General features: G+C 45.7%; 1 protein-coding gene and 4 non-coding genes across 6 annotated transcripts in view; 2 read left to right on the top strand and 3 right to left on the bottom strand.

Annotated features, from left to right (window-relative positions):
• Positions 1 to 14,231, top strand: part of LOC117192423 (ecdysone receptor-like) — a 107,269-nt gene extending 93,038 nt beyond the window's left edge. For both annotated transcript variants that reach the window (XM_033397092.1, XM_033397093.1), the window contains exons 3-4: positions 13,403 to 13,962; positions 14,039 to 14,231. In XM_033397092.1, coding sequence (XP_033252983.1) covers positions 13,520 to 13,962; positions 14,039 to 14,216 — 621 coding nt within the window. In that variant the 5' untranslated portion in view covers positions 13,403 to 13,519 and the 3' untranslated portion in view covers positions 14,217 to 14,231. The remainder of the gene's footprint in view (positions 1 to 13,402; positions 13,963 to 14,038) is intronic.
• On the top strand, positions 3,591 to 3,664 carry Trnai-aau. The gene has a single exon. It is a non-coding gene; the product is annotated as a tRNA-Ile (tRNA).
• On the bottom strand, positions 3,859 to 3,932 carry Trnai-aau. The gene has a single exon. It is a non-coding gene; the product is annotated as a tRNA-Ile (tRNA).
• On the bottom strand, positions 4,042 to 4,114 carry Trnak-cuu. Its single transcript has one exon. It is a non-coding gene; the product is annotated as a tRNA-Lys (tRNA).
• Positions 13,080 to 13,153, bottom strand: Trnan-guu. Its single transcript has one exon. It is a non-coding gene; the product is annotated as a tRNA-Asn (tRNA).
• Positions 14,232 to 14,985: the final 754 nt, after the last annotated feature.

The raw sequence follows: 14,985 nt of genomic DNA on the forward strand, positions 1-14,985 counted from the left end.
GGCAACACCGCAAGGCGTGAAGCCGAAAGAGGGCGCCAGGGGGCACCCGGGTCGAGAACAAAGCACGCGCACCGGTCGCGCGGGGCTTTTGAAGCATCCCAAACCTGGGACGCGGAAAACCGGGGTTTTCCGCCAATAAAAGAAAGGGGGAAGTGTGAGGAAAGGTATTCCCACACGTAGGGGGCAGTGCAGGGTTAAGCGCTAACGGCCGTTATCCGGGGATATCCGGAGGCGGCGAATTCCCGAGGAGAGCTCTCCCGGGGACCCAAGATGAGAGGGGAGGACCCCTGGAGAGAGAGCCGCGGGATGACGGGATCGGGCCGGCAGTGGCCCAGCGCATGACCAAATATGGTCATGAGATCACGCCACCAGCCAGGTCCCGTTGGAAAGCGACAAGGGAATGAAGGAACGTCGATGGAAAAATACGGGCACCGCATGGCGGAAAGTGCCGTTAGCGCCAGGCGGCATCGGCGGCGCTGACGCAGAAGCGAGCCTATAAGAGGAGGGCCGCGACCAGGAACAAGGGACAGTCAGCAAACGGAGCTAGCAAGAGTGAAGTGCACAGTGAGTGACAAGAGTGAGACCAAGCGAAGGGAAAAGAGCGTTAGAAAGCGAACACGTTGTGTGAGGATTGAGAGGCGGACTCGAGCGTGCAGCCAAGAGCCAAAGACCCCAATCCCTTGAACCAACGGTGCCACGCTTGACGCGCAACCCACCAGGAGTGAGGCACCCTCGGGCCGCAAAGCCAAGGGAGTCGAGTGAGAGCGAACGCGTCAGGCGCCTGACTGATAGCCGGATTTGGGCCACGTGCCAAGAATCGCTAGCCCCAGTCAGTAGAGCCGGCGGTGCCACGCTCGGCGACGCCGTGGGGGCCCAGGGAGCGCCACGCTCATCGAACCACAGAGGAGAACCACGAGGAGAACCCGCACCGGAGTCGGAATAGCGTAAGATAGACTTAAGATACCAATAAAGCATACTAGCATACCAGTACAAGACCCAACCCGTGCCTTCTTACTTGTCGTCGGGGCAACATACAAATATTGTTGCAGCGAGCCTACCGACCGCTGAGCCAGCCCAGCTGCATCAGACGGGAAAAGAACGGACCGTTACACAGTCTGTGTGCATTTCTTGTCTGCTCGCATGCACATACATACATGTACACCTACATATGTACATATGTACATCAGGGGACGGCACGGCCAATGCTCGCAGACGGACTTCGAAACGAGCATTTACCGGTCAAAAACCGAGCGACGACCAAAGTCTCGCAAACGGACTTAAAGCGGGCATGATTCGCAAGAAACACCGGATCACGTAATAGAACATGAACGATCATGTCAAACTGCAACCCGGCACAACGCGTTTGTAACAGTGGTCGGCAGCAACACAATAATACTTTTTGTTTTAGTTTGACTTCTGTCAACGCACACAAACGCAATGTAATGTGTGCGTGCCGACCGCTGAAGTATATACAATACATATGTATGTACATACATATGTACATATGTGCCTCACAGCTTAAATGAACCAGAGCACTTTTCAAACTTCAAACCCCTGTAAAAATCAATTGAGCAGTCCTGTAAAAAAAATTGTAATACAATTCTGTTAAGATTTTACCAAAGACTATACAATACCAAGATGTTGCATGAGCGACCAAAAAGCTGTTCTATGGCGGGTCCTAACATTAGAACCCAAAAGGCACGAGGGAGCGCGCTGGGTTTCAATTCCCTTTTCGACTGTACTTCGTCTCTACCGCGACCCCGCTGCACATCGGTTTCGTCTGTTCGGCAATTCTATACTCTCGAGCCTCAGCACCGTCGAAGCGGTGGTCGCGGATCGCCGATGTCTTTGGAGCGGCACAGTGGGGCCTATGGCCGTCTCAGCTTGCTAAATTAGTTAGTGAATATGAGTTCAATAAATATTTGAACACTGAAAAAATGTTAAACTTTAAACTAAAACAATCTTGAAAATCCGATTGGAAAATTCTCTATTAGATGCGTACATTAAATTTATCTAAAGCACTCATACAATTTTTTTTACTATTTCGGCTGAGTCCCCACTGTGCCGCGCCAAAGACATCAGCGATCACGCTGCCCTACTGTTTCGGCACGCAGACGATTCATATTTTGTTTTTGTATTCTTTCTCTCGAGACACACCGACTCGACGCTGACCGAGGCATTGACGAAGCCGAGTAGCGTAAAAGAGAATTGAAGTAATAGCCCCGCGCGCCCGTACCATGAAGCGTCAAACAAAAATTGAACGAGGGGAAACGTTGTGAGTTGCTGCGGAGACCGCAACTCTACAGTTATACCCGATACTAAGTCAGTATGGCTCTCCTCCGGCAGACGCCGCTAATATTAAACGACACGACAAAGAGTGCGTGCGAGAGAGACAGAAAATCAGTCTGATCGTGACGTCGGGCGCTGCGTAGCCAGTGCAAATTGATTTGATCCTCTTGGCTATAAAAATGATCTGATCTGATCCAGATTCAGCAATCTGATAGATATGGTCATTATCTATGATTCTGCGTTTTTAGTTTTCTCGAATCTGCAATATTGTGGGTGCAAAGATTTTCGTCCTTTGTGGTGGCAGAAGGGGGTGGGGCGAAATTTTGAGATATACGTTTTATAGTGACTTCTTAAAGGAGTGTGTGTACCAAATTTGCTTACTCTAGCCTTAATAGTCTCTGAGATTTGTGGATGCCTCAGATTTTCGTCCTTTGCGGGGGCGGAAGGGGGTGTGGCGAAATTTTGACACGAAACGGTCAAGGTCCGATATCACAGGAGTGTGGATACCAAATTTGGTTGCTCTGGCTTTTATAAGTTCTGAGATCCTTGAACTCATATTTTGCATTTGGCAAAACCGACCATGAAACCTGTGTGTTAGAGAGAGACAGAGCGAGAAAGAATGAAATTGTTTTCTTGATTCTGGCTATAATAATTATACGATCTGGTTCAGATTTTGCACTCTAGAAGATATAGTCATCTTCTACGCTTCTGCGTTTTTAGTTTTCTCGTATCGTCGAAATTGTGGATGCCACAGATTTTCGCCCTTTGTGGGGGCGGAAGTGGGCGGGGCAAAGTTTTGAAATATTCTTGTAGCAGTGACATATCACAGAAGTCTGGATCCAAAACATCGTTACTCTCGCTCTTATAGTCTTTGACAACTAGGCGCTGAAGGGGACGGACAGACGGACGGACGGACGGACGGACAGACGGACAGACGGACGGACGGACAGACGGACAGACGGACAGACAGACATGGCTCAATCGACTCGGCTATTGATGCTGATCAAGAATATATATACTTTATGGGGTCGGAAATGATTCCTTCTGGACGTTACACACATCCACTTTTACCACAAATCTAATATACCCCAATACTCATTTTGAGTATCGGGTATAATTAAAATATACGAGTTTTGGAAAAGTGTCTACATCACACTGGTTCGATCTGAAGATCTTCCTGGCCCGGTGTTTTTTTGTTACTGTTCATCTTAGATAAGATTTCATAAACTATTGGTATTGATTAAAATAAAAAATGTTCTGTGTATTTTCAAAAACATCCCGAATACAAAATGGCGTCAAGAGGCCCATTAGCTCAGTTGGTTAGAGCGTCGTGCTAATAACGCGAAGGTCGCGGGTTCGATCCCCTCATGGGCCAGAATAATCTTTTTTGTTCTTAAAGTTAACCCTTGTCCCCAAAGGAAAAGTAAAATATTTATAAAACTTAATGCACATGTGCACATTAAAGAGATCTAGCAAAGTGCTTTGACGTCAAACAAAATCATAAAAGTAACTTTTATAGGAAATTAATGATTTAAATTTATACTGAAAAAAAATCCAAAAAGCAACTCCTGGCCCATGGGAGGATCGAACCCGCGGCCTTCGCGTTATTAGCACGACGCTCTAACCAGCTGAGCTAATGGGCCTATTGCTCATATTCTGCCATTTGTAATACTTAAGCATATGTTAGCTAGCTTTCGTAGAATAAATAGTAGTTGTATAAAGGATAAAAAAGGAAAGACGAAAAAAAATTGTCGCCCAACGTGGGGCTCGAACCCACGACCCTGAGATTAAGAGTCTCATGCTCTACCGACTGAGCTAGCCGGGCTTGTTGCCTGCTGTCTTCCGAAGCCCAAACTTCGTCGCCTAAAGCACCTCGACCAAGAAAACCAAAGAACTCCGTACACGTGGCAGCTTCGCACATTGATTTATTTTTAGCCCCGTCTAGACTCTAGACAACCTCTGGACGGTTACCCACACACCCTACCATACCTTTCGGTATCATTATCGCCATCCCTATTTGTGTCTGCGTATCCCTCTTTCCTGGATAGAATTGTTTTCTTGGCCGCACGACGGACCCTATTGTCTGGCTGTAACACATTTTTTCTGCTTCCTAATGGAAACGATGTATAAAACGAGGGGGAACGTTGTGAGTTGCTGCGGACACCGCAACTCTACAGTTATACCCGATACTTAGTCAGTATGGCTCTCCTCCGGCAGACGCAGCTAATATTAAACGACACGACAAAGAGTGCGTGCGAGAGAGACAGAAAATCAGTCTGAGCGTGACGTCGGGCGCTACGTAGCCAGTGTAAATTGATTTGTTCCTTTTGGGTATAAAAATGATCTGATCTGATCCAGATTCAGCAGTCTGATAGATATCGTCATTATCTATGATTCTGCGTTTTTATACCCGATACTCAAAATGAGTATTGGGGTATATTACATCCTCTACGATTCTGCGTTTTTTGTTTTATCGTATCTTTAAAAATGTGGATGCCACAGATTTTCGTCCTTTGTGGGGGCGGAAGTGGGCGGTGCGGCGTTTTGAAATATTTTTGTAGCAGTGACATATCACAGAAGTCTGGATCCAAAACAACGTTTCTCTAGCTCTTATAGTCTTTGAGCACTAGGCGCTGAAGGGGATGGACAGACGGACAGACGGACAAACGGACAGACAGACAGGGCTCAATCGACTCGGCTATTGATGCTGATCAAGAATATATATACTTTATGGGGTCGGAAACGATTCCTTCTGGACGTTACACACATCCACTTTTACCACAAATCTAATATACCCCAATACTCATTTTGAGTATCGGGTATAAAAAGTGTGTTACAAAGTCAAAAGCGCAAAAGCAACAGCAATAGCAGCAATAGCGCGGGCAACAACAAGTAGAGCTCAAAGAGAGAGACGAGACGAGACAGAGTGAAAAAGAATACCAGCAACCAACAGACAGAGAGACCTGGAGTCTACAATGGGCCCAAGCACGAAAACCAGTTTTCGGTTTCTCAAAAGTTCCGCCACACTGGCCCAAAAGCTAGCACAAAGACAACAAGTATGCACAATGGGCCAAATGCAGTGAAACCCAAGCATCTTAATCCGATCACAGTCGCCCATTGTGCATTTTGTCAAAATTTCTGTTTGCATAGAATTTCACACTCTAAAATACTCCCACCAGCGTCGCTCCACTGTGCACATACCGCTGCACGCCATCCGTTGGCGGAGCTCCCGCAAAAGTTGGAGCGAAGCGCAGCTTAAGTTGATAACAACAACAACAACAACAAACCAGCAGAAGCAGAAACCAAAAGTCGTCAAGCTCAAAAAGTCAGTAGCCAGCTACGCTCACCTCACCTCGCGGAGCGCAGGCGCAGCAAAAGCAACAATTACAGAGAGGAAGAGAGAGAGAGAGAAAGAGAGAGCTTTACCTGAGCGTGAGAGCGAAGCAGTGCTGCCAGCTTTTTATCAGAAAACGAGGGGAACGTTGTGAGTTGCAGCGGACACCGCAACTCTACAGTTATACCCAATACCAAGTCAGTATGGCTCTCCTCCGGCAGACGCCGCTAATATTAAACGACACGACAAAGAGTGCGTGCGAGAGAGACAGAAAATCAGTCTGAGCGTGACGTCGGGCGCTACGTAGCCAGAGTAAATTGATTTGTTCCTTTTGGGTATAAAAATGATCTGATCTGATCCAGATTCAGCAGTCTGATAGATATCGTCATTATCTATGATTCTGCGTTTTTATACCCGATACTCAAAATGAGTATTGGGGTATATTAGATTTGTGGTAAAAGTGGATGTGTGTAACGTCCAGAAGGAATCATTTCCGACCCCATAAAGTATATATATTCTTGATCAGCATCAATAGCCGAGTCGATTGAGCCCTGTCTGTCTGTCCGTCCGTCCGTCTGTCCGTCTGTCCGTCTGTCCGTCCATATTAGCGCCTAGTGCTCAAAGACTATAAGAGCTAGAGCAACGATGTTTTGGATCCAGACTTCTGTGATATGTCACTGCTACAAAAATATTTCAAAACTTCGCCCCGCCCACTTCCGCCCCCAAAAAGGACGAAAATCTGTGGCAGCTACAATTTTAAAGATACGAGAAAACCAAAAACGCAGAATCGTAGAGAATGACTAATCTTGAAGACTGCAGAATTTGAATTGGATCGTATTATTATTATAGCCAGCATCAAGAAAACAATTTCATTTTTTCTCGCCCTGTCTCTCTCTAACACACACGTAGCATAGCCGGCTTTGCTTAGAGTAAAACATTAGCGCCTAGATCTCAGAGACTACAAAAGCTAGAGCAACCAAATTTGGTATCCACACTCCTAATATATCGGACCGAGACGAGTTTGTTTAAAAATTTCGCCACACCCCCTTCCGCCCCCGCAAAGGATGAAAATCTGGGGATATTCACAAATCTGAGATATACGTTTTATAGTGAGATCTAACAGAAGTGCGGATACCAAATTTGGTTACTCTAGCCTTAATAGTCTCTGAGATTTGTGGATGCCCCCAGATTTTCGTCCTTTGGGGGGGCGGAAGGGGGTGTGGCGAAATTTGGACACGAAACGGTCAAGGTCCAATATCACAGGAGTGTGGATACCAAATTTGGTTGCTCTGGCTCTTATAGGTTCTGAGATCCTTGAACTCATATTTTGCAATTGGCAAAGCCGACCATGAAACCTGTGTGTTAGAGAGAGACAGAGCGAGAAAGAATGAAATTGTTTTCTTGATTCTGGCTATAATAATTATACGATCTGGTTGAGATTTTACACTCTAGAACATATAGTCATCCTCTACGATTCTACGATTCTGCGTTTTTTGTTTTATCGTATCTTTAAAAATGTGGATGCCACAGATTTTCGTCCTTTGTGGGGGCGGAAGTGGGCGGTGCGGCGTTTTGAAATATTTTTGTAGCAGTGACATATCACAGAAGTCTGGATCCAAAACAACGTTTCTCTAGCTCTTATAGTCTTTGAGCACTAGGCGCTGAAGGGGACGGACAGACGGACAGACGGACGGACGGACAGACAGACAGGGCTCAATCGACTCGGCTATTGATGCTGATCAAGAATATATATACTTTATGGGGTCGGAAACGATTCCTTCTGGACGTTACACACATCCACTTTTACCACAAATCTAATATACCCCAATACTCATTTTGAGTATCGGGTATAAAAAGTGTGTTACAAAGTCAAAAGTTCTCAAAAGTTCCGCCACACTGGCCCAAAAGCTAGCACAGAGACAACAAGTATGCACAATGGGCCAAATGCAGTGAAACCCAAGCATCTTAATCCGATCACAGTCGCCCATTGTGCATTTTGTCAATATTTCTGTTTGCATAGAATTTCACACTCTAAAATACTCCCACCAGCGTCGCTCCACTGTGCACATACCGCTGCACGCCATCCGTTGGCGGAGCTCCCGCAAAAGTAGGAGCGAAGCGCAGCTTAAGTTGATAACAACAACAACAACAACAAACCAGCAGAAGCAGAAACCAAAAGTCGCCAAGCTCAAAAAGTCAGTAGCCAGCTACGCTCACCTCACCTCGCGGAGCGCAGGCGCAGCAAAAGCAACAATTACAGAGAGGAAGAGAGAAAGAGAGAGCTTTACCTGAGCGTGAGAGCGAAGCAGTGCTGCCAGCTTTTTATCAGAAAACGAGGGGGAACGTTGTGAGTTGCTGCGGACACCGCAACTCTACAGTTATACCCAATACCAAGTCAGTATGGCTCTCCTCCGGCAGACGCCGCTAATATTAAACGACACGACAAAGAGTGCGTGCGAGAGAGACAGAAAATCAGTCTGAGCGTGACGTCGGGCGCTGCGTAGCCACTGCAAATTGATTTGTTCCTATTGGCTATAAAAATGATCTGATCTGATCCAGATTCAGCAATCTGATAGATATGGTCATTATCTATGATTCTGCGTTTTTAGTTTTCTCGAATGTGCAATATTGTGGATGGTGGATATTGTGGATAGTGAGATCTAACAGAAGTGCGGATACCAAATTTGGTTACTCTGGCCTTAATAGTCTCTGAGATTTGTGGATGCCCCAGATTTTCGTCCTTTGCGGGGGCGGAAGGGGGTGTGGCGAAATTTGGACACGAAACGGTCAAGGTCCGATATCACAGGAGTGTGGATACCAAATTTGGTTGCTCTGGCTCTTATAGGTTCTAAGATCCTTGAACTCATATTTTGCAATTGGCAAAGCCGACCATGAAACCTGTGTGTTAGAGAGAGACAGAGCGAGAAAGAATGAAATTGTTTTCTTGATTCTGGCTATAATCATTATTCGATCTGGTTCAGATTTTGCACTGCAGAAGATATGGTCATCCTCACCGATTCTGCGTTTTTTGTTTTATCGTATCTTTAAAAATGTGGATGCCACAGATTTTCGTCCTTTGTGGGGGCGGAAGTGGGCGGTGCGGCGTTTTGAAATATTTTTGTAGCAGTGACATATCACAGAAGTCTGGATCCAAAACAACGTTTCTCTAGCTCTTATAGTCTTTGAGCACTAGGCGCTGAAGGGGACGGACAGACGGACAATTCTCATTTTGAGTATCAGGTATAAAAAGCTGTTTCTAGCTTGAAGAAAACGAAAAAAAAGCTGAAAATGTTTAAATAAAATAAAAAACGAGGGGGAACGTTGTGAGTTTCTGCGGACACCGCAACTCTACGGTTATACCCGATACTAAGTCAGTATGGCTCTCCTCCGGCAGACGCCGCTAATATTAAACGACACGACAAAGAGTGCGTGCGAGAGAGACAGAAAATCAGTCTGAGCGTGACGTCGGGCGCTGCGTAGCCACTGCAAATTGATTTGTTCCTATTGGCTATAAAAATGATCTGATCTGATCCAGATTCAGCAATCTGATAGGTATAGTCATTATCTATGATTCTGCGTTTTTAGTTTTCTCGAATGTGCAATATTGTGGATGCAACAGATTTTCGTTCTTTGTGTGGGCGGAAGGGGGTGGGGCGAAATTTTGAGATACACGTTTTATAGTAAGATCTAACCGGAGGGCGGATACCAAATTTGGTTACTCTAGCCTAAATAGTCTCTGAGATTTTTGAAGATTCCCAGATTTTCGTCCTTTGCGGGGGCGGAAGGGGGTGTGGCGAAATTTTGAAACAAACTCGTCTCGGTCCCAATATATTAGGAGTGTGGATACCAAATTTGGTTGCTCTAGCTTTTGTAGTCTCTGAGATCTAGGCGCTAATGTTTTACTCTAAGCAAAGCCGCCTATGCTACGTGTGTGTTAGAGAGAGACAGGGCGAGAAAAAATGAAATTCTTTTCTTGATGCTGGCTATAATAATGATACGATCCAATTAAGATTCCGCAGTCTTAAAGATATGGTCATTCTCTACAATTCTACGTTTTTGGTTTTCTCATATCTTTAAAATTGTGGATGCCACAGATTTTCGTCCTTTGTGGGGGCGGAAGTGGGCGGGGCGAAGTTTTGAAATATTTTTGTAGCAGTGACAGATCACAGAAATCTGGATCCAAAACATCGTTGCTCTAGCTCTTATAGTCTTTGAGCACTAGGCGCTGAAGGGGACGGACAGACGGACGGACGGACAGACAGACAGGGCTCAATCGACTCGTCTATTGATGCTGATCAAGAATATATATACTTTATGGGGTCGGAAACGATTCCTTCTGGACGTTACACACATCCACTTTTACCACAAATCTAATATACCCCAATACTCATTTTGAGTATCGGGTATAAAAAGCGTTAATAATGGAGTGAACGATTTTGTATTAAAGTGATATTTAATATGTATTTTATAGAATTTTCGTTAAATCATCCAGTTCTGTGGGCGGGATCCGGTATGGTCCGAGTTCACAAAATTTTCCCGCACTTGGTCTTCTGACGGAAAAAAGAACAATCGGCTGCACTGGAGCGAATGACAAGCTGACTGACAGCAGCAGCAGCAGCAGACTGCGGCGGGCGGCGAGGACTTTGAGTTTCAATTGTACGCGCCGCGGCTCTCGTAATAAAAATTACATCGCGCTGACCGCCGTCGGTGGAAAAAGTGCACAAAAAATACAACAAATGAATGCAAATGTTGTGCCAGAAATCGTGTGTGAACAGTGCAAAAGTGTAACGCATTTGTTGGATTAATTAACAAGCTGCAGCCGCTTCTATCCGCATGTGTGGTGGGTGTTTGTTGCTGTGAATAATATTCTTCTCGTGAGAAAAAAAACACAAACCAAAAGACTTCCACCAGCATAGTGGATGAAAGAATAGTAAAAGAATAGAAAGAACACCAACTGCTGGATATTTTGTTGTTTTAGTTGTGCTGCTGGCGGAGTGACACGTCTCCCGGCCGCCCCCAACCCTTGGCCTAAAGATTTTCATGCAGTTGCGGCTGTTTACTCGCTCTCAAGGAGAGAGACAGAAGAAGAGAGAATAAGTAGTGCCATGCCTGCGCCAGAATTTGAGAGCGGAATAGCTGCTGTTCGTGAAATGTTTATTAATTACCAGAACAGTGTTAAATTTCCACAGTTTTTTCCTAAAGTGCCAATGATATTTTCATTCAAAGTTTTTCCTAAGTGAGGTTTTACCCGTGATTTCATACTCTCACGGAAACAACAAGAGAGAGTGCGAGAGAGACCCAAATGCACGTGTCTGGGGGCTGCAGTCGGCTCGTTTGCATCCCAACCATTTCCATTAGATGGCTCTCTTCCGCACTCTCTCTCTCTCTGTCACTGCTGCTTTCTCTCTGTTAGCTGTTCTCTGGGAGTGTGCTCTCTCTTCGCTTTTAGGAAGTGCAGTTGCACAGTGGGCTGCATATGATTTAATAATAATATCAATAGAAATTAATGGAAAGTGCAGATTTTGGTGAAATAATAAATAAGCAATAAACAGAAGTGAGAAACACTATATACTACTTTAGAAGTAAACAAACCCAGTGACGGTATTTTTTTGGATTACAATCAAACTGCATGCGAAATTGGGTGAGTAAAGTAAAGCAACTAAAGGCGGAAGTGCGAGATAAATAGTACTCGTATTAGGAATAGGTATAGGGGAATGCAAGTGTGGGGCAACACTCTAGTGATGAAACCATATGCCTGGAAATCTCTTTGTCGGACATTGCCAGAGAGGGTCAACACTTGGCCACAGACTGCCACTATTGTCCGCCAAAGAGAAATGCTTAAGGGAGTAAATGGAGTAGAACCTACAACCTACTACCGTTTTCCGGTTTCAGGTCCGGTCCACCAAGGTTGCCAGAAGAACTTTTGGGACGTCACTATACTATATCATATTAAATTGCAATGCATAAAGCATTCTGTTATCACACAACTCTCCTGATGATAACGAATTCCACGAAAGTCTACTCTCAAAATCAAAATCAAAACCAAAACCTCCAACTTCTTCCTGCTGCTAATTGCTATGCACATAAATTGCAGCTGTACGGCAATTGGAAATGCAGATGAGTCTGTGGTCGCCGCCGCCACCAGGTTTTTCTTTTTCCTGGGGCTTTTACAAATAAAACTAAAACGAAATTCTTCTGGGTTTATTTTGTTGTGCAGCGGAAATGCATCGCTTACAGTGTCTCTTTCTTCTTTTCCTTCTCCCTCTCCTTCTCTATTCCTCCATCGGTCAGTTGCTTCTGTCCGTTTTTGTCCGGTCTGTCAGACCGTTTGTTTACTCATACATCAGGCATAATCCGTGGACGGGGGCGGGGATGGGTATGGCGATGGGGTACGGGTCCACGAAATTAGTGCAAGTGCAACATGTCAGAGGCGGACCGAACCGAATCGTTCCGATCCGAAAGGCGAATAAACTCTGGGAAATGCAAATAAGGGGCGGGCTGGGTTGGCGGCGGCGGGGCCCGACATCGTCGCAAATAAAAGTCTGTGCCCACAAAAATAGAATCCAAATAGAATGCACAAATTGTGCATTCGCCATGAATTCGTAGAATTTCCCCTCATTTTCCGCGATTTGTTTGAGTCTCTCAGTCTCTGTCTCTGTCTCAGTCTGGGTTTCCGGTTTTCCTCCCATCTGCTGCTGGTTAATTAACATTTGATAATCCCATTATCAAAGCGAGCGAGGTGTGTGCGATGTGATGTGCCTCCCCTGTTATATAAGCATCCATTGAAATTGGGTGAACGGCGGTCGGTTTGTCGGAGGCGTTCGGTTTCCGTCGGTCGGTGCTGTGGGGGCTGGTCGTGTGACTGCTGCCGCTATGGCCATTTTGTCGGCGCCCCGGTTGGATGCGTTCATATGTGTGGGCGGCGTTAAGAGGTGTGTGTGTGTGTGTGTATTGTGTGTACCGGTGTGGGTTGCGGTGCACTTGAGAATTCAATTTTCACTTGCACAAAAGCACCGCATTCAGTAGGGTTCGAGGGTTGCATGCCACACGTACTTACAGTGCATTAAACTACTACTACTACTAAACGACCCCGTTCGCCAGGCAGGTAATTGACATCTTGTCATGCTATTCCATTCGATTCGCATAAATAATACGCGTTCGGCTGTTAACCGAAAGGTTGGTGGTTCGAGTCCACCCGGGGGCGGAATAACTTTTTTTATTCTCTTTTCCAATTTTTCACACGATTAAAAAAAACTACAAAAATAAAGGAACTAATGAAAGATATAGTGAGATTTGTATTAAGTTTTTCTAATTTTTCACAAGATTAAAACAACTAGAACTATAACGCAGTTATATGTGAATTGGGAATTGAGTTTACTATTTGAAATAAACTACTTAAAATGTAAATAACAAGAAATAAAAGAAAATCTTTTGTAAGATATAAAAAAATTATAGCCGCCCCCGGGTGGACTCGAACCACCAACCTTTCGGTTAACAGCCGAACGCGCTAACCAATTGCGCCACGGAGGCTATAGAAGCAGCGAAAAATTATAGCTAGTTCGGGGGAAGAGTTTACCCTAGAATTTGTACACTGATTCATCATATAAAACTGCAACCCCGATTAGATAACGAATGCATCCTGTTTTTGCAAGATTCCAGAATTATACGCAGCAGATTCTCTTTTAATCGCCATTTGAAGTGAAAGCGGCAACACAATTTTTTTTTCGATTTTTTTCTTGTTATTTTTCAATAATTGAACAATTTTTTTTTCTTCGACAGGTTTTTAGTACCTTGTGGATTATGTAATTATCATGCATTTGGGCAACATGAAGGCTTGGCCATGTGGTCAGACGCAGCCTGTGAAACAATCAATCGCTCGTAGGAAGTACATGTAACATGCACCGCTTGAATGCCACACCGCAGCAGCCACAGCCACAGAAGATTCCCAGCCACATTTTGTTGCAACAACAGCTGGCTGCCGCTGCCACTGCCTCTACCACACTCCCTCCATCCAACAGCCATAGCCATGCAACTGCCGCCCCCGCCCTGACCTTGCATGCGGCCAGTGCAGCGACAAAAACAGCAGTGACCGCCGCAGATGAAAAGCTGAGGCCTACTGCCACACCCACTACGCCCACTACAATTAAAATAGAGCCCATGCCTGACGTCATAGCCCTGACCAGCGGCACAGCAGGCGGAGGAGGAGTGCCTGGAGCTGGAACCCCCACACCCAACAGCAAGACAACAGCAGCGGCGGCGGGAGCTTCGACCTCTGCTGCAGCTGCGGCTGCCAACGGACATTTGGTGCTGGCCCCCAGCAAGCGGCAACGCCTGGATGCGTAAGTGTCAATCGACTCCTCTTCCTCTATCGATCAAGGTCACGCCTAACTGTCTCTCTATCTCCTTCCTTTGCAGTCCTGAAGATTGGATGACCACCACCAGTCCGGGCAGTGTGCCCAGCTCTGCCCCGCCGCTGTCACCGTCCCCCGGCTCGCAGAATCACAGCTACAACATGTCCAATGGCTATGCATCGCCAATGTCCGCCGGAAGCTACGATCCCTACAGTCCCAATGGCAAAACAGGTGAGTGTTAAGTTGCAAAGAGAAAGCTCTCCAAAGTGAACTTGAACGTGAAGATGAGCAATAGATGCCGCAAATACTGTAGCTGTGGCATTGCCTGTGTAGGTGGCGTCGCAATGAAAGCTTCCTTTGTCAAATGTATGTAGTAGATGTGTAGATGTAATGTCAGAGAACTCCGTCTATGTAGAATGCATGTAATTATTTATGAGATACGGATACGGTACGGTCAACGGATTTTGGATATATATTTAGAAAAAACGAGGGGGAACGTTGTGAGTTGCTGCGGAGACCTACAGTTATACCCGATACTAAGTCAGTATGGCTCTCCTCCGGCAGACGCCGCTAATATTAAACGACACGACAAAGAGTGCGTGCGAGAGAGACAGAAAATCAGTCTGAGCGTGACGTCGGGCGCTGCGTAGCCACTGCAAATTGATTTGTTCCTATTGGCTATAAAAATGATCTGATCTGATCCAGATTCAGCAATCTGATAGATATGGTCATTATCTATGATTCTGCGTTTTTAGTTTTCTCGTATCGTCGAAATTGTGGATGCCACAGATTTTCGCCCTTTGTGGGGGCGGAAGTGGGCGGGGCAAAGTTTTGAAATATTCTTGTAGCAGTGACATATCACAGAAGTCTGGATCCAAAACATCGTTGCTCTCGCTCTTATAGTCTTATAGCACTAGGCGCTAAAGGGGACGGACAGACGGACAGACGGACGGACGGACAGACGGACAGACGGACAGACAGACATGGCTCAATCGACTCGGCTATTGATGC

This window comes from Drosophila miranda (assembly GCF_003369915.1).
Source record: "Drosophila miranda strain MSH22 chromosome Y unlocalized genomic scaffold, D.miranda_PacBio2.1 Contig_Y2_pilon, whole genome shotgun sequence".
In the NCBI taxonomy this organism is placed as follows: domain Eukaryota; kingdom Metazoa; phylum Arthropoda; class Insecta; order Diptera; family Drosophilidae; genus Drosophila; species Drosophila miranda.